General features: G+C 45.2%; 1 protein-coding gene across 2 annotated transcripts; it reads right to left on the reverse strand.

The window, feature by feature from the left end:
• Positions 1 to 1,010: 1,010 nt before the first annotated feature.
• ALG9 (ALG9 alpha-1,2-mannosyltransferase) lies at positions 1,011 to 23,850 on the reverse strand. 2 transcript variants are annotated; one of them, XM_008492446.2, is made up of 15 exons: positions 23,639 to 23,850; positions 22,696 to 22,834; positions 22,389 to 22,523; positions 21,540 to 21,610; positions 20,607 to 20,695; positions 19,658 to 19,793; positions 19,231 to 19,318; positions 18,980 to 19,085; positions 14,962 to 15,084; positions 12,981 to 13,135; positions 12,060 to 12,189; positions 11,457 to 11,604; positions 11,057 to 11,186; positions 8,495 to 8,625; positions 1,011 to 2,502 (listed from the first exon to the last, which is right to left on the reverse strand). In XM_008492446.2, the coding sequence occupies exons 1-15, from the start codon at positions 23,722 to 23,724 to the stop codon at positions 2,379 to 2,381; spliced, it is 1,791 nt and encodes a 596-aa protein (XP_008490668.2). In that variant the 5' UTR covers positions 23,725 to 23,850; the 3' UTR covers positions 1,011 to 2,378. The 2 variants fall into 2 exon arrangements, with proteins under 2 accessions (XP_008490668.2, XP_030320802.1); XM_030464942.1 differs by having other exon boundaries at positions 12,060 to 12,165; positions 23,639 to 23,841.
• Positions 23,851 to 23,945: the final 95 nt, after the last annotated feature.

A 23,945-nucleotide genomic window follows, 5' to 3' on the forward strand; every position in this document is an offset into this window, starting at 1 on the left:
GAGTCCAGTGGGTTCAAGCCAGAAAGGTACCAGCAGGTTCTGTCTCTTCAGAGATGGTCAGAGCCAGCAGAAATGCTGAAGCAAACCAGGCTGTGCAGAGGTTTAAAAGTTTCCTCCCAGGGAAAACCATTTTAATCCCTGTTATTCATGTCCAAGGTGTCTGCTCCACACACCTCAGCTCCTTTGCTTCACACACAGTCAGCTCCTGGCCAACAAGACTACATTAATGCTTAATGAGTCCATGATTCTTAATGAATCATTATTTTAAACAATTTTCTGACAGAAAAGACACCAATAACCAGTTTACACCAATGCCTGGAGCAGGTTGCAGCTGCACCCTGGGCACAGGCAGAGAAAGCAAAGAGCAAAACTGAAACAGACCTTCAAGCCAGCAGACAAGCAGGAAAAAAATAGTTCTGTGGAAATCGTGACTTCCCTCAGCCTATTTCTGAGGGTATCAATCTGTCACTTTGCTGGAGCTTCCTCAGGGACTCTCCACCTCACTGCTTCTTGGTGCAAGGAATGGATGAGCTCAGGCAAGATGAATTTTACTGGGTGCCCATATTTCACAGCAGCACTTGTCCAACCTGCAGTGCTCTCAGCCTCGGTGTAAAGGTGGAGAAATCCTGCCAGCAAAGCAGAGGTCAGGGGTACTGTGACCCCTCTACAGTCTCCAAACAGCTCTGAGTGCCTGGCATCATCTTTCAGCCTCATGTCAGACACCTGATCTGTAGCCACAGTCACGACCACGAGGATGTCCCCAACTGTGGCTCTGTCAGGACATCAGCTCCTGTCAGGCTGCAGAAAGCCATCCAGATACCCAATTTTCCAGAACCAGTCAGAATAATCCTCAGAGCCCTTTCACCAAAAGCAGAAAGGAGACAAAGGTGATGGAATCCTGATGTGCTGCCCAACAGGTTTGGTCACAACATCCCCCTCTGCCCAAGGCAATTCTAGGCAGGGAATCCAGCTCAGGCAGATGAACAGTTTGTGGTTTGAACCTTTCCCCACAAGCTCACAAACCACAGGACTTTATTCATTTTTCACTAAGTGATAAATGAGCTGCCCCTTGCCTGCCTCCTCACAGTGTCATCACACATTTGCTTTAATGGGGGTGAAAGCAAAAAGAAAAGAAAAATCAGAAGCTCCACCCTCAAGGTTGCTAACAGAATCATAAAAGCAAAATACAAAATGCCCTTAAAAAAAACGTTTTGTCTTGGATACAGCTCCACCTTTTGGTCCAAACCTCTTTGCAGAAAGCAAGACCCACCATCACAGGGATGGGGGGATGGAGCCTGTGCAGCCCTTTAGCAAAAGGAACTTTCTCTCTGCTCCATCCTCACACCATTCCATCCCCACAGAGTTCCACGGATGTGACTGAAAACAACTCCAACAACTCCCCTCATCCAGCTTGTGATCCTCTGTGTTTTAAAAATGGAAATACAATAAATACAGCACTGCTCATGTAACACATATTGTCTGCTCTGGGAAACAGAACTGAAAAGAAAAATAAACATAATTCTTCTTCTTCTGTCTGGATGTTTCCAGAGATTTTAAGATGCTGTAGTCTAGAATTCAAAGAACATTATGTGTCTCTCTGAAAGAAAAAACAACTATAAATAGCAAACAAACCCTTTGCTTCACAGATAACAAAAACACTCCACTGGTCCCATTGAAACAGATAATTGGCTCAAATCCTTGAATCCTAAGTTTGGGATTGTTTGTCTCCAAAAGCACAGGTTTATGCTTGAAAGAGTTTCCTGGACAGAACAACTTGTTGGCTCTCTGCAGTGCATGCATTTCATTCATGAGACTGAGTGCATTTCAGTTAATTGTATCTCAGGGGTTTTCCTCTTTACCCCTTTCATTTTCTTTAAAAACAACAACTTCCTAAACGTCATTAGGTGAAAAAATTCCCCAGGAGAAGCTGAGCACTACTTCAGGAGATGAACACAGGGGTGGTGGGGGCAGGCAGGAGACAGAAGAGGCTGAGTTGGATTTTCCCAGTGCCAGACTGCAACCTGGAGCAGAACCTCAGACTGTGATTCCTTTTTACTTTCCATTTTTCTCTTCACTGGTGTAACAGGTAATAACAGAGGGAGCAGCAGGGATAATATGTCTGTAGGTGGCTGCTGGGTTTCCAAATAGTTCCTTACCAATACGTTCTGTGGAGGCAGAGCAGAGACCTGACACTGAGAACTGGAAGCAGATGATGCACCCTTTATACAGCTGGGAACTTGCAGAGCGAAATCACTTCATGGAAGATCTTTATTAGGGAATTTTACAAGCTCAACCTTTCAAAAAGAGAACTGAAGATGGCTTAGGCAGCTGTCCAAGAGCGTCAGCAGCTGCTTTTGGTGTTTTGCCCAGGTGTGTTGCTAGCCTCCCAGTTTTTTCCTGGTTTGCTTTGACCTCCGAGGTTTCAGGATGGTGTAGTTTGCATACCAGGTGTACTGCTCTGAGAGGAAAGGGATGTAGAATGCCCGAAGCAGCTTTGAGGACCTGAAACCAGAAAGAAAAAACCAAACAAACAAGTAATCCTTCAAGTGCCCTTTAACCACAATGCTCAAAGTGATACAACTGAGGCTCTGCAAAAGATCTGGAGTGACAGGAGGAATGGTAATGGTTCAGGGAGACCAAAGCTGGGCTGTGTGTAAGCATCAGCAGTTTAAGAGCAGTCCCCTGCCCCATTCTTCAGCATGCCCACTATCCATTCCAGTAGGATTAAGGAGGAGAGAGGGCAAGGAGGAGGTATAATTAACAAAAGAAACTTAGATGAGGGATACCACTGCTGAAAAGGCAGCACAGCCCTGGGGGCTTTGGTATCACCCAGGTGGGCAGCTTCCTGCTCCTCAGGACATGTGAGGAAGGTGACAGATAGCATCCAGCTCCTGGCATCTCCTCTTCTCTACCCAATCTTTCTGTCTGCCTGTTCCTCCAGGCACATCTGAAGGGCAAACAGAAGCTCAGATGGGTGCTGGCACTCTGAAGTTTTGCTCTTGTGCTGATCTTCTGCTGAGGGTATTGAATTAAAGAGGGACAGACTGCCCTGAAGGCTCCAAGGCTGGGTGCTGCAGGCTGCCAGCATCCTGTCACTGTCCTGCTGCTGCTGGGACCTGGCACTTCACTGCACTTTTAAGAACTGGACCAATCAAGCCTGGAGGGTTTAATAGCTGCATCAAATTAGTACCTTTTGTTTGGCTGTTAATTGGTGGAGCTGTGCTGAGTACACTACAAATTAATGCATTCTCTTACTGAGCAAACTAACAGTGCAATCCAGGTCTAAATGTGGGCAAATAGAATGGCAGCAGCAGCAGCAGCACTGAACTCTGAGAGAGGCTTCAGGAATTTGAGCAAGTTACTGGAATTAGAGCTGAACCAGGGTCTTGCTTCCTCTGTATTGAAACTCATCTTTAGGATCAGCTTTTTGGTAAACTATCAACCCCTGCCAGACATTCAGTCTGACTCTACCCACGTGAAGCTTGGAAAAGCAGCACTGAGCTTTGATTTGCAGCGTGCTCAATGGCCAGGGATGGCACACAGATCCAGCAGGTACCTGCTGCTTACCCAGCTTTGCTGTTAACACAGACAAGGTTCTGGACATTTTCAGAAGAAAGATGAATTGAGTTTGCTTTGCTTGTTGTAAAGCAGCCTTGGGTATCTTTAAAAAATGCATTCTAAAAAACAATGGCAGGAACTGCTGCTGTGAACCAGATCTCCCCAGAGGCTCCCAAGGTTCTTAGAGAGTTTTACTGTAATTCATCTGAGAACAAGCACTTCCTGATCTCCTGCAGCTTGGGGTATCCAGGAAAAATATCTTGGGCCATCCAGGAAAAGACTGGTGAGAGCTGCTTGCACTGGCACAGCACCACTCAGCAGAAGGGTCCTGTTCCAGCAGATGCCACCCAAGCACAAAGGGAGTAATTTTTCAGTTGAAAGGTTCCCTTTTTAGACAGACAGAGAGACAGACAAAGCCATATTCTTCCCATCCTGCAGAGGGGAAACTGAGGCAGAACATATTGTCTACCCATCTCCATTCTGAATTGCTAAACCTTACAAGTCCCACTTCTAACTGTGAGGCTCTGCCTCCTCTCAGCACCCAGCATCCTCTAAGCTTGCTTTTTGCCAAGATCTCAGCTTGTGCTTCAGGATCTAAAAATGCTGATTGCTTCACTTCAGAGAACAAAAACCTCGATGATAATACTCAGGCCCTTTACAAATTGTAAAGCACCCAGCAAAGTTCCTAAATAAAAGACTCACTGGAAATGGTTGCTCTTTCTGAATTCCTGAGGTGCTGGAATCGGGAACATGTTCAAAGCAGAATCTCTCAGAAGCAAATAACTAGGCAGAAGATGGTAATTTTGGGGTATTCTGAACAAGGAACATTTTTTGCAGCTGTCATTTCCCTGTGCCTGGAAATTGGAGGTCAGCCCTCCCCCCAGTCACTAGAAGCAAAGGCATCCCTTTGAAAACAAGTGCTTGATTTTCCTCCTCCATCTCTTGTGGCTAATGAACACAATGTCATTCTGAACTTATTCTGGCATCTCCTCCTCTGAGCCTGACAACCACCACTGCTACCATGGCTGCTCTCCATGAATGGTGTGGTTTCACTTCAATTCCCTTCAGCAAAATAAAAAAGGAAAGAAAAGAAAGAAAAACAAGAAAAAGGAACTGGGTTGAAGATGCTTGGGATGCTGTTTAAAACAAGGAAAATGACAAACACAGAATACCAGCTCCATGGCAAGACAGGGACAGAAACCAGTCTAATTGTCTGGAGCTCAGGGTGTGGGCTTGGGTTAAGATGAAGTAATTTTTTGTGTTACCCTTGGGTAGTTTAGCTCAGGAACAGAGAAGGCAGCACCTTCAGCTGATGTCCCAAGTATACAGTCAGTGTGTTTACCCTCAGTGCCTCTCTCAGCTCTGCAGAAACACTGCTGTCCTCTCAGGATTTCCTATTCTTTATACCTCTTGTGGGAAACACTCTCTATAATTTTTACTTGTTGGTATTCTGAAATATAGGTCCAGAGCAGCTCACATGGCTGTGCTGACATGGCCCTTATGGCATCTGTTCAGAACGTGCAGGGTTCAGCTTTGCTTTGCAGAACAAAAGGATATTGCAGTAGCAAAGCTCTCCTCCTAAATAAGCCAGCTCAGAGCAACCATCCTGAGTTTGCAGACAGCCTGAAAACCAACCCTGAGCAACAAAAGTACTGCACACACTTTAAACTTTGCTGGCAGCTCAGCCCCAGTTAGCAGCAGTTTAAATGTTCCCTGTTTAGAACTTTATATCAGCAGTGAATATTTTCAGGTGCCCCCTCCCAAGCTCCCAGACTGACACAGCATGGAAGCAGCCAGAGAAATATGAAGTGCTGGGAAATTCCTCCAAACTGCATCCTGTAACCTGAACTTCTTACCTTGGTGACAGCAGAGCTCAGAAAGAAGCAGGAGAAGGGAGAAAGAAATGGCAGAAAGAAGAGGCAGGAGGAATCTCTGCCACATGGGCAGGACTTAGCTATGGGCATGCACAGGCACCTCATGAGCAAAGCTCTCTGACCCATCAGCATCCCTCTAGGTGTTAAGTTTTGTAGCAAGCATGCACCTAAGAAGTGCCTTGTAAAACAAAAGTAGGGAAAAGGCAGAGGCTCTTATCAAACCAGGGTAATGATATCTCAGAACAAGGTGACTGAATCATTAATTCTGCACTAAGAATATTTATTTTGACAGAAAACCCAGGCAGACGACTCAGCCCAAAGAGCTGGGAAATATCTGCTCCTCAGTGGGGAGCTGTAATATATTTCCCCTTTTCTGTGCCAGATTCAGAGTTCTCAGCCAATACAGGATTAAATGGACCTGGACAAAGCAGCTTCCTGAGGAGCATAATTAGCTGGTGGCTGGGAGTGCTCTCTAATTCAATTAGCAGAACCATTTATCAGAGCCAGCTGAGATTTACATTTGCTCTTGCTGACGTCAATGTGAGACTGGCAGGGAGTCCCAGAAGCCTCCAGTTCAGCAGGAGAGAACTGAACTGCTGGGGTCATTTATTGTCAAAAAGAAGAGCTGCAGTATGGCTTTGGGTGGGAAGGTGTCTGATGGTTTGGTTTGGTTTGGTTTTTTTCCCCCAAATTCTCTTTGCTGTGTGAGGCTCTGAGCTGCAGACCTGAAAATTACACTGGCAGCTCCCTCACAGCTCAGCTTCTCCTGTTCCTCCTTCCCTTTTGTGAAAAAAAAAACTGCATTTTCATAGTGTTTTCACACTTACTTCATAGGTAGCAGGGGACACTTCCAAATCATTGTGTGGGATCAGGTGCTGGAGCTGGGAGATGTCATTCTGCTGGGCTGGAGGGGAAGGTGCACACTCAGAGATGAGTTTAAGAGACCTGGAAAGTCAGGGCAGCACCAAGCTCCAGATGAACCCTTCAATCACTCCTCCACCCTACCTCTTTTCCAAGGGCCAAATTATGGGAAGAAATTCAAATACCTGACAAAAATGATGAAGCAATCAATCCAAAATGAGTCTTTCTCAAATTTCTCCTGCTCATGCTGTTGGGGATAGGATGGCAAAGACTTTGACCTTGACCTTGTCTGTAGTATGCAGTTTGGAATGTGAAACCTTTAGATGACACACTGGTTACACACAGGGCAGGTCAGACCTTGTATGGCTTTTTCTTTTTGCTCTTCACTGCACCAGGAGTTGGTTGGCAGGAGGAACGCTCTGAAGTTTCAGGATCTGAGAGTCTCAGCTTCTCACAACAAGCTGCTGCTCCATGGGAAGATGCTACCAACAACAACCCAAACATCCCTGTGGGTTACCCAAGCCTGGCTGCAGGCTTGCAGAGATACTTAGGTAACAAGAAACAGTTTGCTGTTTGCTTTGTACAGCCTCTAAGGTGACAGAAAATGGGGACAGAAAAGAGCAATGGAAATCTCTTGTGAGCTCTCATCAAAAAACTAAAATCAAAGCCTATGGGTGGAGGCTGAAAGTGCAATAACCCAAAAATGAGTTATTTTACATGTTACATGAGACAGACCAGCTCCTTCTTTATCAAACATCAGCAAAAGTACAGGAAAACTGAGCAGAAATGGAAGGAAGCCATGGAGAAGTCTGTGAGCTCTACAACCATAGCAGGATAATTCATTTTGCTATTATTAGGCAGTCTAGCATCTCTGTGGCAGACAGCCACTACCTCTGCAAGCACCCCTGGAAAATTACATCCTTAGGATTAACCCAAGGTGTCCCAAAGGCTCACTTGGACTCAACTCAGTGTCTCTTAATGACACCAAAGGACTTGAGCTCAGGTCCAAGCAATCAAAGCTATAGCACAATAAACCCACTCTAAAAACCCAGGAATATGTCTCCAAAGCCGAAGTGAATATTCAGGGATATATGCTCTACACAAGGAGTTCTTTGCCAAACCTTCATGCAGATGTTTCACTTGCCTCATCAATAAGACTCATTGGCCACCTCCTTCTCCTTTCCTGAAGTTCTGCCCAAATTTATTAGCAGGTCTCTTGGAAAACACAGCTCATGGGAACCCTTGCCAAGGAAAGTTGTTTGTGTCAGCAGGCTGGGAACATTAGAGCACTCCTGGGACTTGCTCTAACATTACCACTCTTTCTCACTGTTCAGCTGCTGTTGCCAGCTCCCCTCCAGGGAGCCCTTATTACTAGGGAATAAGAAGGTCTCACACAGAAAATAGAAGGCACTGAACTCTTAGGTTTTTTACAGAGATTTTTCCAGTCAGCCTCTCTGTCCTGTTATGACAGCTCCACGAGCAGAGCTTTAAAAGACTAAATACCCATCCCCTTTGCAGCTGAGGGTTTCTGCATTTGCAGGAAGGCATCAGCAACATCCCCAGTTGGAAAACCTTGATTCCACCCCCTGTGAGCCCGGAGGAGAGCAATGGCAATCTCTGCTTCCCACAGAAATCCCTGGTGAGACACACAGGGAATTTGTTCAGTGAGCAGCTGAACTAATGAAGAATGGCTTCTAACAGAGGTCTCTTCCATGGATTCTCTGATGCCTAACAAAGGTGTGACCTTGCTGACTTTTCACTCCCTCCCCTCTCTGTCTGCCAGCTCTCAAAAAACCTGTAACAGCTCTTTGAGACTGACTTACACCCCTCTTGACTTTGGCTAAAACAAGACAGCAGATCCAAAGGTCTGTTGGGAGGAGATGACATGCACCTCATTTCTCCGGGGAGCAAAACAAGAAACATTACTTCATCAAGAAGTACACAGGGAGAGTTAGTTTTAAAAATAATCTCACCATGCTTCTGGCTTCACCCTTTAAAGCAACCTGGCTCATCAGTATTGCAAATACAAGTCTGACAAATGTTCCACTGGAGCCAGCAAGCTGCCTTTTCTGGAAACTGGATTCCAAGCTGGAATTTGCCAATGTATCTTTCTCTATATAGCTACTTTTGCAAGCAGACAAATGAACAGAATTAATTCCCAGACCTCCCAGAAACTTGCCTCTCAAATGTGTAAAGCATACCTGGAAGCATCAAGGAAAGGCTTGTAGGCAATGGTTACCCACTCTTCTTTATTGGAGGAATATCTTGGCTCCCTTGGGCTTTCAGCTGCTGTATCCAAGTCCACCAGATAGTGGCATTTGGAAATGTCAATCTGCAGAAGGACAGACATTCCTGTGGTTTATTTCCTGTAGGCTTCTAGTTGTATATGTTCATTTATACAGGCTGTTACTTAGCAGTGAGAAGGGGGTTGTATTTCCAGCAACAGGTGAGATGCTTCATGCAGAATACATAGAAAATATTTTTAATGTTCTCAAGTAAAACCTTATAGAGGAACAGAAGTCACCACTGGTCATAGGAGCAGAGTCCTAAGGTCTTCCTCTGAGGAAGTATCACTGCCACCTCTTACTGAGGAGCTGTCAAGTCACAGAGGAGCAGAACCAATTCTATTGCTATTTTTCCTGGTGGTTGTCTAAGCAGCTGTTACAGACTACCTGCAAGACTAAGAGGGGCAACTTATGTCAAAGCAAACACAGAGGAATATTTCTGTAGACCAGAGGAATTCTAAACATGGATGCTGGGAGTGTGTACCAACACTGCACCCATTTGTCATGATTGTGAATTGTTTGTGATGTACAAACATCCAAAGAAACTGCCAAATACCACCTTGGAGAGGTGCTGTTCCTGCCCTGAAGAGTGTACAGTCAAGTTGACACAATAAAGGCTTGAGCCCTGCATTCTCCAGGCTGATGATGTCTTATTCTCTCTTATTCCTTCAGACTCCTCCTTGAGGGATTCCACATTTCTCCCACAGATTTTTACTGCAAACTTCCTTGGACATGCTTTAATTCACTTTTCTGAAGCACCTTTGGGGTTTATTGTAACAATTGAGGCTGAAAACAATTTAATTAGGTGGATAGCAGATGGCTCCACAGCATCACAACTGAGTGGCAAATGAAACTACACCAGGGGACATCAGCTGAGGAGAATGTGGAATCCACTGCATGCACTGTATGGGAAGAACATTCCAGGCCCTGAGAGAGGTTCTGGCTCATTAGTAAAGATTCCCAAACCATTAACCAAGTTTTTCTGTAAGTGATGTAGAATCACTCAGAGAAAGACAAGTTACTGCCTCAAGCACTGAGACTGATCTCACTTCCATCAGTCAACTGTTGTGAACAAAACCAGAGATGTCTGATCAGTCAAATGCTTATTTAACAAATGAGAGCAAGTTTCAGAGGGCTCCTACAGTTCAAAACAGAGACGAGAGAATTGCAAAAGAAGTGAAAATAAAGTTTAAAGGAAACTTCTTCTGAAGTCAGGAGTTCTTAACAGTTTCAGCTTTTAAGCCTTATCTCTGGTGCTGCCTGGATCCATCTTTGTAAGAGATAACACTGCTTATTTCTTTCTTCAGAGACAAATACATCTCCCCAGTAGGACAAGTACAAGTTAAGTGGTGCTCAACATGATTAAGGAAATAGGAATTGCAAAATCAGAAGATAAAATCACTCTTTTCCCCAGTGTCTCATAGCAACAGAAACACTGATATCTGCTCTTCCATTTTCAAGCAAAGTATTACACTGAAAACAGAGAGATCAGTCCCATTTCTGCTCCCATTAACTGTCTATGGCTCTCAGAATCCTTTTGAACCATTGGTTTTCTCCCCTTTAAATGACAAAACAGACTCATGCTATTTAGATTTATTCACTATCTCATGCTATTTAGATTTATTCACTATGATAGCCCTTTCAAAGTGCTTGCTAAGTTGTTTTTTTTTTTTTAATCTGAGCATGCTTGCACTCCTGAGTTCACTAAACTTTGGAAAAGATCTTGTTCTCTTGGTGTTATTAGCAGGTCAGAAGTAAAAGTTTTAGAACTCCATTTAAAATTGCCATTTAGTAGCTCATTTCTGATGTCAGAGGCCCTTTGGCTTGCATGAGAAATAACTAAATTTTAGGATGACATTAAGAAGCAACCACAAACCAAAAGTGTGTTTAGCTCCATTAGTCACAGGCTGTGCCCCAGCCAGCTGTCTGGGCTAAAAATATGCCCCAGTTAAAGATTTTGTACATTAAATGCAGTGCAGCAGGGAGCTGGAGGTGGGAACACCTCCTGCCCTGTTCCAGTAACTACAGAATGAGGCTCAAAACAAGAAAGCTTTAACCCAGCAGACTGATCCTGCCTGTTACCCATCCCCTTCTGTGTCCAACTGGATGAACCAGGAGCCCCAGCAACCAGCAGATGTCTGCTCTGTTCATCCAGAGACCTGAGAGTCCTCCCTAGAGACTGACACACCCCCTAAAGTTATCCTTATTTAAAGGTGCTAAGAAAGAATGAAGGAATCTGCATTTGTCAGCAGCTCCTCTCATTCAACCTTCAGGATATAAAAAGGACTAAACATCTAGAGAGCTGCAAAAAAACATTTAATGCCCAGCTAAGATTTAACCTGCCAAATAATCTAAAAAGATTTTTTTTTATTAATAGAAGCTAGATAATCTAATAATAAAATTAGCACTTTATTAATAGAAATTAAGATACTAAGTTTTCTTTAAGCAAGAAAAAGGGAAGAGGAATAGAATCCTTACATATCGAGAGGGCTCCTCCTTGTTTTGGTCGTTCATGTCAGCAGGAATGATCCGTGTGGCCATGGCTCCTTTGGCAAAGGGCTTTGGTAACTGACCCCTGAATTCTGAGAGGATGAACTGGAGCTGCCAGCTGCAGAGAAGTGTCAGAAAGCCCAGGTGCACAAGTCAGTAACATCTTTGTGTGCAGAAAACCAAAAGCATCACCAAGGAGATTCCATTTCATGCCCTGCTAGAGGAGCAGTCAGACTACAGATTTTGGCTGGCAAAATCTGCTGGAATCTTCTGGTTTGGATGTCTTTGGTGTCAACAAAGATACCAGGTCTTTAAGGTTCCTCCCACGAATGCTTAGGAACCCCTTATGAACCTCACCAAATTGTACCTTTTACATTACCCAACTTACTTATCTGGCAGGAGAAAGCTGCTTGGGAATCTGTGCCACTCCTTTCCCACACAGACATTAATGGCTCTCCCCTCTGGCACAGTGTGGATGCTTGGATCAGTTGCAATCCTGTGAAACTCTGGGTACAGGTCCAGGGGCCCGTGGTAGCCTATGGGAGGCAGAAAAATGCTCAAGTAATAGGTGATTACATGGCTACTTTGAAAGACTACCAAAAAAAAAATAAATAAATTGATGATACAGAACTTTTTGACTGATAACTTCTCAAATAAATGGGTTGGTCTAAAAGTGGCCTGGATTCCAAAGCTCCCCCTCCTTTTAGAAGTGCTTCTACCCTACAACTTTTATTCACCTTCTCTTATCCTGACTGCCAATACTGATGAGGTGGGAAGCTCCAGTGCATGGCTCTGTTTCAAGAAAGTACTTCAGGACTGTGCCTAACCCACCTCATTAAGGACACATCACCAAACGACAAGTTTGACATGGGAAAATGCTTTCTCAAGTGGGATCCCATGATGGGAGAGTTAAAGCATCTTGCTTTTGTGCTCCTCTGAGCACGGGGTTTATATCCATAGAGTTTATCTGGCTGTCTGAAACACCACCAACCTCTGAACAAGGCAACAGAGCGTGACAGTGACAAAAGGCCAAAGAGAAAGACAGTCCCCAGAGCCAGCCAGTTGGATGAGACTGTATAGTGCTCCAGGCGGTAGCGCTGAAATATGAAGTGGTAACATTTCTGAGTAAAGAGTAAAAAAAAAAAAAGAAAAAAAAATAAAATTACTCAGACTCCGGTCAGCGTAGCAAAATTCTATTTTTCACAAGGATATTACAGTAGTTTCATCTCCCACAAGATATTTGGTCCTCGTTTGTTTTTAATTCAGACCCATAAATAAAAAAAAAATGCCCAGAAACTCACATGCTTCAGTCACATCTCTTAACTGGTAATCTACCTGGGATGGGAGTACAGCTCTAACTCCTCATGAAATTATTATTGGCAAGGAAATATTCTCAGCCACTTATCACTTCATGCAATCCCAGACAAGCTCCTAATGCAATCACCTTATAAAGCCAGGAAATTTGATTTTTTTTTTGTTGCCAGGCTGTTAAATTGTGAAGTCTGAGATTATTACATGAGCTCCTCCTGTATGACAGAAATCCCCCAAATCTTGGCTTTTATGTCACATCTTACAGGGTGCTAAGAGTGTTTCTCAATTAACCCATATTGGAATATTATGGTTTTAACTTGCAAAACCAGCAGTGCACACACCCCCACTGCACTGTTTGGACAGCTGTGCATTCAGCTACCAGAATCATCAAAAAAGGAGAACTGTACCAGCTAACAGATTAAAGACAATGACCCAAAGTTATGCATAGGACAGTCCCAAACTCTGTAACCAGACTGTGCCACAGACTGGGATATTCCACAGATATTCCCAAACTCTGGGAAGCAGTGTTGAGGCAGCCAGCTGGTAGTTCTGCCTCCTAAAGCTATGAGCTCAGTAAAACACAATTTACACTAAAACCCACCTGAAGAGCTGACAGAGCCACAGCACTGCAGAGACAGATGAGGGGATAGATGGGAAAGAGAAACCTCTCTTCTTTGTGGGGCTGGCTGAAGAAAATCATGATCCAAATGTACATGGGAGAAAGTGTCAGCCAGTAGGGACGGCCCAGGTTCTGAACTGGAAAAAAACATTTATCAAAGGAGGAAAGTTAGACTGGGAGGTTTATCCTGTCCCTCCTCTTGCACAATCATTTCTCATGTGCAAAAACCTTCTGCAGATCCAAGGCACAGACAGAGCCATGTGCTGAGAAGCTAAAACCATGGTAGCATGTCCAGATAGTCCAGAATTTTGATCAGATAATCTTTGTAGATTCCTACAACAATTTCAACAGGTTTTAGGAGACAAAAAGCAGGAAATAAGAGACTGCATTACTGAATCCAAGCAAGAGACAAAACCCACACAGAACTGACACGTCTGAACGGGTAATCAGTCAGATTTCCTGCTGTGTATTATGCTACATATCCAAAGATCACAAAGGATCTCTCTCCTCTGGACCTACCCTTCCATTTACAAATGGTTGTTTAGTGCATGATGTTTCCACCACCTTCATTGCTTCATTACCAAAATAACAGTGTGAGGAGGTCTCTCAGGCCCATTCAGCTCAACGGAGGAAATAACTGATGCAAAAATAACAACAATTACCCTGAATTTTAGTCACACTGAGGAGGGTTCTACAGTGCTTGACAATTTCAGTCCCTTTTCTGCCCCCTTGCAACTCCCAACAGCAGAGTTAAGCAATTAAGCTGAGGGCATTTCACAGGCAATCAGAACAAAGCCCTCAGCAGAACTGCTCCTGCTGGGAAGTACAAGAACCCCAAGTGAACAGCAGGAAATCTCTCATTTACAGGAGCTCTGCCTGAGCTTTTACTGCTTTCTGACAGTATGTCAGTTCCATCCCAGGAGCAGATATAAGCAAATAACCTGTTGGCATGTATTTTCAGCAAGGCTTTTGCTGCTGTTCTTGCTGGTATTCAGTAAAAAATCAGAGCAAAGCAGTGACTGGACTGAGGAATCTGGAGGCTGCTGCTTAATGAAGCTTCCTTAGGAAAACAGCAGAGAAGAATTCACATTTCCTCAACACCTTTTTCCTCTCTAAGAGTCCTTTGCCAAATGTCACGTGTCTAAACTGATGGCATTCTATTCAGGAGAAAGCCCAACATGAAGCAGGGCATGTTCTGGTTCCTGCTTTCTCTGCTATCAGAATACCCACACCTCAGGAGACACTTCCTTCCCAAAGCATGGGGCAGCAAGATTCTCCTGCCAGGGCTCAGTCCTGTGAGTTGGACAGAGCCTTTCCCAGTGCAGAGGAGAGTCCAGGTTCCATCTCAACAGGGGTGGCAGCAGCAGAGAGCAGAGGATGCCTCTTTGTAGGCTCAGACCCAACAACCAAAAAGGAAACAATGGCCCTGTTCTCTCAAGCTGCTGCAGAAAACATTCTGGCAGTGATAGGGAAAAAAGTAACAATAGAAAAGCCAGCAAAAGGTTCCCCAAATAACCCTAAAAGCATTTCCAGCTGCAGATAAGATGGGAACAACAATGGGTTCATAGTTCCTTTCCCCCTTAAGATTTCTGAAGGGGCTGTTTCTGATGAATTTGCATGTCTGGCTGAAGGTTATGGACCACAGAACTTGTCAAGGTTACTCTGGGCATGGCCAATTCAGCCTTGGTAAGACATTATTCTTCTTGAGATGGAGGCAGGGGACACAGGAATCCTCCTCAGAGAGAAAAACACGTTTCTGCCCTTTTACAGACACCTCACTGTGTGTTCCATTCTGGTGTCAATACTTAACTAATGATCTCTAGGAGCTTTCCTACTATTCCAAAGACCTTCCTGAACTTCCAGTAAGGGAAAGCTGCTCTTTGGCAGGCAAAGCTCTTCCTTTGGAATCAAGGCTGAGAGCTGGGCTGTCTGTGCTGAGCTCTCACAGCTTTCTTGCACTCACCATGAAATTTCTGCAGCAGACACTCCATGAGACAGGTCAGTGGCAGCACAAGCAATGCCAGAATAAATGCCACATTGAAATTCAGAAAGCCATTGATGAAATAAAAGGTCCAGGGTTCTGTACCTAAAGGATGATAAAATGAAACAGGAGTTTTAAAATACAAGCATGTATGAGATGTAGATGTAAGAGCAGCTTCATTTCTTCTCTGCCTGACACAGACTGAGATAATGGGCAGGAAACATCAATTCTCACCATTCCAGCACACTGGAACCACAGAATGGAAAGCAACCTCATTGCCTACCTTTTCAGAACCTTGCTTTTTTTTTTTTTTTCACTGGGTCACAGTCAATATCATACCTGCTGCTCATGAATCACATAATGGTCAGCCTTGCCCAGCATAAATCTGTGACACAGAACCCACCCTTGCATTAAGAAAGCCTGCACAGCAAGGAAGTACAGGTGGAAACTTAGAAAACTATGGAATTTTACTCCAAATTTATTCTACTTGCAGAGAAGCAACAGAGGAATGAAGCCCAAACACACAATGTCAGTAAGAGATCCTTGTAATTCTGCAGTGGTGATGTGGATTCCATGCTGGCAGAAACAGAAAATGTACTAAAAAGGAACAAGAAAAAGAGTTCCCATTCATACTTCACCCCAGCAAAGACTCTGCCACTGGAATTCATCCTTTTGGTATCTCCTTAGAATCAACACCATTTAAAATGCTTCTAACTTCAATTTGTTCACACAGGAGCAAACCAGCTCTGCCTCCTAACCTTGGGTACTGGTTCTGAGCTTTGAAACTGAAAGAAATTCCAGTCCAAGTGTCTTTAGTTTGGACTTTTAATTCTGGATGCTTAAAACCTGGAACAAGAAGGAATGCTGGTTTCTCCCCATGCGTTTGCCACTCTCTGTGTGTCATTAGCTCAGTCACTCAGCAAATGTCACACTGGGGGCTTCAATCACTGCTCTGTTGTGACATGTGTCACATGCTGCAGCAATTTCCTGCAATCAGAGCCACTTAAATAGGGTCCATGTCGAAATTAATCAGACAACTGAGAAGCAGCAAGGAAAACCCAAAACCTCTGCAGTTCCTACAGCTAAACATGAGGAGAGGATGCACTGGTAATGTCAGAAACGTGTCAGGACACTTCCTGAAGCATAATTCATAATTCTGATACAGCCTTACAGGCCCTGAGGTGTGCAAGGGACTCTGGTAATAAAGGGATCAGCTGAGCTGAGGCACAGCTTTAACACAAAGGCTTTCTGAGATTTTTTTGCAGTGTAAACTAAAGAACTAAACACTGGAACTTCCCCTCCTCGTCCAATGAGGGGTTGTCTTCTCTGGGTGAAGAGAAAAATAAATCAAATCAAATATAGAAATAAAATAAAAATAAAACAGTGAATTATGCAGGCAAGTTAAGTAATTCAGATACCAGGCAAAAAGTTATTGTGCTGGCTGACCCATTCAGTCTCAATGCCTCCAGGGCAAAATGCTTTTATTCTCACTATCCCCAACTCAAGGTGATCTGAGAAACAACTGCAATATGAGGAAAAAAAAAAAAAAGAGAGAAAGAGAGAACAACCCCATTGTATACAAGAAGTCCTGGCCCAGAACAATGTCTTGCAAGCCACCAAAGAACTCTCCCTGCACAGGACTGATGGGCACAGGCTCCCCCAGCTCTGCCTGCAGTCCATGAGAAGATTTAACTTCCTGCACGTGTCCCAAAGGCTGGGACTGAGCAGATGTGGGCTGCAGGAGAGAGAGTGATGAAAGCAGTAGGCAGAACACTGTGGCCCAGTCAGGTTATAGCACCGTGGTTCCATGGGGATAAGCAGCTGGAAACACTGCCAGACACTGAGCCAGGAGCTGGGCTGAACCTTGTGCTCCATGACAGGCTCCAGGGACACTACTGGAAATCAAACTCACAAATTATTAGGATTTAAAAATGGTTCAGGCAGCTCAGGACAAAGCAGAGGAGTTGTAAAAGAGGCTTAAGCTGAGGTGCCCCACCCTGTGTTTGTCCCAGGCTAAATGCCTGTGCGCAGCCAGGAACTGCAGCTCAGCTGCTAAGCAGTAACTAAGCCACAATAATTTGATTGTGAGTCACAGCCCTCGTTCTAAGCAAGTCTGATTCAGTGCTAGTGTAATAAACAGGCTGCTTTCTGCATTTCATTTATTTTCACTCTATTTAAGAACTAGGACTCAACAGAGCAAGGTGTCACATAAACAGCTCCAGCACCTTCCACCCAAGCTGAACAAAGCTTCACAAGGTGCCACTGCTCTGCAAACCACAGCCAAAGCTCTGGTCACAGGAAGCAGGACAAAACTTTGTATAAACTGTGCATTCTGAGAACATAAAAACATCCCAAAGCCTCAGAACTGGGCTTAGGGATATACACCTAGAAGCCACTTTCCCTTGGCTGTCAAAACCTAATCAACCAAAGAAGCATTTCTTGCACAGAAACATTTCTTGCACTCTTTCTTTATCCAGAAAGAGTGTATTGCTAAAGATGCACACACATAAAAACCACAACTGAACCTTGTCTCCAAAACTCCAATCAGAAGGAAAAACACTGTGCTGCTTACATTGAGGATGATGTGATGATATGGGACAAGGACTCTGCAACCTCCTGCAGTTCCTGCTCCCATCATGTGAAAGTTAGGAAATTCCAGGTCCAAAGCCAAGAAGGCCTGGCCAGCCTTTCATCTACCCTGGTAGTGTTATTCTTCCCAAGTGTTTTAAAGCTCCCTTAGCACACAGCCTTGTCCTGCCCACATTGCATTAAAAAGCAATTTCAAGCGGGCTCTTTTACTGCCCTGAGGATGTTACATGAATGTCACTATGAATAAAGCACTTCAGAATAGACTGGTCCCTGGAGGCATCTGGAAACAACTCATGCACCAGTGTGGAAAAGGTCAGACACAAACCCATGCCAAAACCTATCAGAGACAGAGCCTGAAGTCTTCTTGCAGAAAATTCACAGCAACACACTTCAGAGTCTTCCTGCAGAGATGAAGAACCATGGCAGAGCAGCTGCTGCCCTGCTGGGCCACAGCACAAGTAACAACTCACCACTCATCATCACCTAAACCAGCCCTTCAAATCAACCAACAAACACAGCCTGCTTGGCACTGCCAAAGCCTTGCTGCTCCCTGCTCCTGAATCCCTGCCAGGATATCTCAAAGGGCTCAGACAGATGACAGACAGGAGGCAGAGATGCTGTACTCTAAACTCCCTGAAGCCCTGCTAGAGATCTCATTCTTTTCTGCTCTTCAGCTCTAGGATAACACGATATAAACAGCTGGGTACAACCACAGCTCCCAGGCAACAGAGTACAAAGTTCAGAGCTGAGATTTGGGTCACACACAGCACCCTCATGGCCAGTACCAGGGAACCCCTCAGAGGCAGATAACTGTCCTGCAGATGAGATGTCTTTATGTCTGCGAGCTCAGATTCTGCTTGCCAGCAAAGCCACAGGCTGGGGATAAGCAAGGATCTAAATCATGGACCGGACCCAAGGAGCCAGAGCATGGACTGGACCCAAGGATCCAGAGACCCTGGAAGTCTGCAGAGACCCAGCATGAACTGAAAGAACTACGATTTCTGCACAGTCACCCCACTCCCCAAGTTTCGGCAGCCTAAGGGTGAGGAACACCAGCCGACCGAAGGTGACAAGCCCAGAGGTACAACCGGCACCCACTGCACTCGTGTCACCCGGACCGAACCGAGAACAAAAGCGCTGAACAATGGGCTGAGAATACCCAGCTCCAGAGAGCCCTCCTGTGGCCACAGCCGGAACTGCAACCTCTGCGGCTCGCAGGCTGCGGCTGAGCCAGAAAACGCGTTAGTAAAGAAATAAAAACCTGGAGGGTTGGTAAAGCAATAAAAACCTGGAGGGTTGGTAAATAAAGAACGTGGAGGGTTGGTAAATAAAAAAACCTGGAGGGTCAGCGTAGCAGCAATAGCAAGAAACCTGCCCCCTGCCTTCCCCTTTCATGTTATCTTTAACTCACCATAGAGATCGGGGCCGTGAGGGGTGAAGACGTTGTATAAAACAATGTTGAGAGGTGCAACAACCAGCTTCCCATAGTAATAGCTGTCCACAACTACCAAGGGCACCTGGAAGAAAGCATCTATTACTTACAGTGCCTGAGGATTCTGGATGGACTGCCCAAAAGCTCCCTGTGATTTTTTCCTTAATGGAATTCAACCCCTCTATTGCAAGCCCGATCCATTCCCTCTTGGCCTTGTTACAGGCTCTTACCAAAAACAGGATCAGTGACACCACACACCAGTTTAGGAAACTTTTCCACCTCTGCTTCAGTATCAGCAAGTCAAAGGCAATAGGAAGCCTGAAAGAGAGAGCAGGTATCAACCAGAGACTTTGTCTGTCCCCACCACTGCAAGCAAGGAAGTAGCTGGAAGAGAACCATCACTGCACTGGGCTCTTCTACTCAATATCCCAGTCATCCAACTCAGGTCTTACTCTAAGTGTATCAGGCTCAGGAATCTTCCCCATCTAAGTTGTTCAAAAGCAAAGAATTTGGGCAATGGAAGCCTGTAGCAATGATCTTGGACCTGGCTGACAGCTCAGACCCTGCTAATTCCTTCCTCAAGCTCTCCAGCCCCTACGTTCCCCCCAAAACCAGACACTAAACATTTGACAAAGTGCTCAACTCCTGAGCCCTTACCCCAGAGCTGCACTGAAGGGCCAGCCCAGAAGGGCTCCAGCAGCCACCCCCAGCACTGCTACTGAGGTCTTGTCCATGTACCAGCCAGTCATGGCAACCACTGTGGTGTACATGCAGAAACTGCTTGGGAGGAAGGCTGCAACAACAGAAGAAAAAAGAAAGAAAGAGGTTAGTACATGGCAGGAAAACTGCTCAAGGCTGTTCATCATCTTTCATTCATTCCACTGGAGCCAGGTGCTGGTAGGCTGAAGAAAACCAAACAAACCCAGTAGAATCTGTGAGCTGACTGGGCAGAGTCTCTGAAACAACTGGTTAGAGACTGGTGGAAAGTAAATGGAGAGCGAGGAGCTTTATGACCCTCCAAAACCAATGAAGGGAAAGGCCTTTCTCCACTCACCATAAACAAAAAAGGTTAAAATATGAACTCACAGCATCCCTAAGTTGGGGTGTTTCTCCTTTATGTTTCTGGATGCACACAACACAGAACCTTTGCTCAAAGTCCCCCAGCTTTACTCAATAACTACATCAGGTGCTTTAGAAGTTTTTGGGTGGCTGGTTAGGCAAATGGGCACAACCAGCCAGAGGGGACAGGACACAAAGGCAAGTAACAGTGACAAAAGATGACTCTTCTTCCTTGGATTAAAATGAGTTCCAGGAAGGAAGGGCCAAGCCACTGTTTAAAAGGCATTGACCATTGCAGAGAGACTGGAGGCAGAAATGGAAGCAAACATGCCCTGGAAATGGAAAGATACACAAGAGTGATGCAGGAAACATCATTTCCATCAACATTTATTCTGTCACCACACCTGCCAGGAGAAATTCCTGTAACAGAATCCAACAAAGGATTGACAGCAAGATATTTTAGTCCTGGGGATTTCCTTCCCTCTGGACTTGTCTTTTGGTTTCTTTGGACAAAGTCACTGTCAGTGTCCCTGCTGAGCAAACATACCTGCAGAGGAGCAAAACATTCCAGTGCTGAGCACTAAGAAGGCCAACATCAGCCGGCCAACATGCAGCCCAAACTTCTTGCACACAGCCCTGAGGAAGCAAGAGACCACAAAATATCCTCAGTACATTTAAAAAAAAAATCCCAGTATTCAATGTATGATGAGCCACAACGCATGGAGCATCCTGAGAGCTTTCAGGTAGGTGATTCTCATGCTGAAGGCAACCTGAAGAGTATGCCTGCCTCTGGCCTGGGATTTCAGATCCTTATTAAGTGCAAAGACCAAGAACAGACTTGGCTAATCCCAGTTATGCTCAGGCAAATCTCAGGAACTTAGGGAGTCTGCACTCCTGTAGCAAAATCAATCTAGCTATGAGTATTACCCCTCACAAAACCCCATGGTGGGATTTTGGAAATCAGACTGTTGTCAACAGAAAAGTCAGGCAAAGTAACAGTTTGAAAGCCACAAATGAAGAGGCAGCAAGTAAAAATAAAAATCCAGCTTGGACAAGATAACTGTATATTCAGGCTACTGCTTTTAGTGGTAAGATACATCAGAGACAGCAAGAATCAATGTATCCCACTAAGATTCACTGTGATAAGCAGCCACAGCACCAGTCTCTCCTCCAGCACAGCTCACTGGACAACACTCTCACCCTGCTTGCTGCAACCAGTGAGAAAACGAGGGTAGTCAATAAAAATGATGGAGATGTGGGTGGCAGATCTGAGAGTACAACTTCGTGCCAACAGCAGAACTCTGACCAGTAGTTCATTAAGTCATCACTAGAACACATATTTTCAAGGTTGCCTGTTAAGTAGCCCAAGTTACCAGACACATTGCCCCAGGAGCTGCAGAGTGTATTTCCTGTGGGAGTAATGGAACATGTCACTCACACTGCTCCAAAACATTCACTGTAGAGAACTTATTACACTCACTTGTAGAAGTAGAGTTCACAGATGCAGCTCAGGAAGGCGAGGAAGCATCGGAGGAAATAGAAGATAAGAACCTAGGAGAGATGTTTAGAGTCTGAACAAGGTTTGCAGTGAAGCTTGGGCACCTACTGCTAACAGTAACAAGAAGTCTGAACCAGATGGAGCAAGTCTGGCAGTGGGGAATGGGGCTGTTCTTATGGACCCAGATCCCACACCATAGGATGATGAAGATCCTAATGCTGAAGTCTTTTATAACAGAGAAAGTGACCACAGTCCCCTGAACTTTCCAGAGCTTCCCCTCTTGTTTTCTGTTGTGCAGAAACGTGCCAAGCATGGCAATGCAAACCCAAGCAGATTGCACACTCAGTGCTTTTTCTTTTGCATTCCCCTGAGTCCAGTTTGCAATATCCCTTGCATGGTATTTATTTTTTATAACTTATTGAAATAAAGCCAGGAAACAGTCACTGATAGCTGGGGTAGAAAACACTTTGGCCTTCTAAAAAATCAGTGTGAAACTCAGCAGGGTGATGAGGCCATGGCTGCAAGGTAACTGTCTTCAGACCTCCAGACACTCAAAAAGCCAAGCAGCTGATACCCCTCTGAGACATCTTCTCAATTAAACTGGAGCCTGACAGCACTTCCCTGCAACTTCCCAGTTGCTTTTCCTTGGATCCCATTGAGCCAGCTCACAAAGCCTTGCAAACCCTTACAGGGAGGGCAGGGTTTGTAAAGAAATCAGTATTTTGTAAACAAGTGTCTTCCCTCTGACAACAAACAAAGCAGCAGTTTGACACAGAGCAAAGGCAGGTTCATTCATCACAAAAGAAAATGAGATTTGCCCCTGTGATTTACCTTGTTGGTTTGCAGAACTCTAGCATGGAACAAGGCTGGTAAGGCATGGAGCCACAGGTAAGCATAGGAACGGATGGCATAGGCTGGAGAGTATTCCCAAGTCTGAAAGCCAGTTCCATAAACGAGGTAGTGTGTCTATGATGGAGACCAAATAAATAAAAATATAACACACAGAGCAGACAGTTTGGCGTTTCCCATCTCTGAATACTTAAATTTCTCTCTGAAACAAAGATTAGCACCAGGTTCTAAACCTGCACAGCTCAACTACAAATCCCCAAGGACCTCCAAAGAAGAAAAAGCCACTTACAGGTTCCCAGTAGTTAAATGTCTCATCGCAATCCGAGATGTTGCTTAACAGAGCTGCACAGAACCTGGCTGAGATGAGACACTTGAAAGCTGTTGATCCTTCAGGAGCCCAAACTTGTCCTGTTTTGCTCCCAGATGACCTAGTCCAAAAAAAAAAAACAAACCATTTAATACGAACCAAGAAGGTTTTGTAACAGGATGAAGCCATGTGACACTACCAAAAGAACTACAGAACTGTCTGCAGTTCTCATTTAAGCAGTGGGTAAGCTCAGAGGACTCTTTCCCCCCAGGTTTTTTTCCTCAGGTAAGAACCCTCCTCCCACCCCACACAGGAGCATCGGTTCCGAGTGCTCAGAACCTTGGATCTTCCCAAGAAGGGGAAGCAAGGCCAGGCTCCAGCCTGGGGAGGAGAAGCCCCACTGAGAGGTGACCAGGGACACCTTTTTATTCCACCAGAATCTGACAACCCGGCTGGGAACCCACTGTACAGTCACCCCCTTGAGGGGCTGAGACTCAGGGCTGGCAGGAGGTTGGAATCGGGGGAAAAAACATGAAAACAAAGCAAAGAATAAACAAACAAAAAGAGATTAAAAATAAACAAAGAACAAAATAAATAAATAGACACGCAGAAAAAAAAAAAAAAAGATTAAAATAAAGGGCAAAATAAACACATAATAAAAAACCACACACACACAAAACCCAAACAAAAGAATAAAAAAAAAAAAAAAAACCAATACCCCAAAAAAAAAAAAAAAGGCAAAAAAAAAAAAAGGCAACCAACAAAGCAAGACGGAAGGAATTAAAAAAAAAAAAAAAGGGAAATGGTCGAAACCCACCCCTCCCGGAAGGACACCGAGCCAGCGGTGGTGGCAGTGCCCGCCCCCCCGGTTCGGAGAAGGGGGCAGATCCCGGCCCCGGTTCCCCTCGGTCCCTCCAACACCTACTCGGTCCGGGCTTCCTCGGAACGCGGCCGCGCCGCTTCCCCTCCGCCTCCTGCCCTTGGCCTCTGCCGGGCCCCCTTGGCCGCCATCCCGGGTGCGGGAAGCCGAACGCTCCTTCCCTGCCGCGGATGGGCGGAACCGGGGCGCTCCGAAGCCTCCGGCGGCCATGCCGGGTGTGGGCAGCGACCGCGCAGCGACCCCGCGCACTTCCCGCGGGGCGCGGAGAGACGGAAGTGGAAGTGAGCAGGGACAGAGCAGCCCGGAAACGCTGCTCGGAAATCCCCCCCAGTTCCCGGGGGTTGGGAGCAGA

Source organism: Calypte anna, chromosome 24 (assembly GCF_003957555.1).
Source record: "Calypte anna isolate BGI_N300 chromosome 24, bCalAnn1_v1.p, whole genome shotgun sequence".
Classification (NCBI taxonomy): Eukaryota; Metazoa; Chordata; class Aves; order Apodiformes; family Trochilidae; genus Calypte; species Calypte anna.

Bases quoted from the DNA above. Each gene is read 5' to 3' on its own strand.
- ALG9 (XM_008492446.2), bottom strand. From the start codon at position 23,724: ATGGCGGCCAAGGGGGCCCGGCAGAGGCCAAGGGCAGGAGGCGGAGGG. The intron at 19,086-19,230 runs GTAAGAGCCTGT...GCTTTCTTCCAG, and splicing joins TGTCACTGATCCTGTTTTTG to GTGCCCTTGGTAGTTGTGGA. The intron at 2,503-8,494 runs GTATGCTTTACA...TTCTGGTTTCAG, and splicing joins CCTTTCCTTGATGCTTCCAG to GTCCTCAAAGCTGCTTCGGG.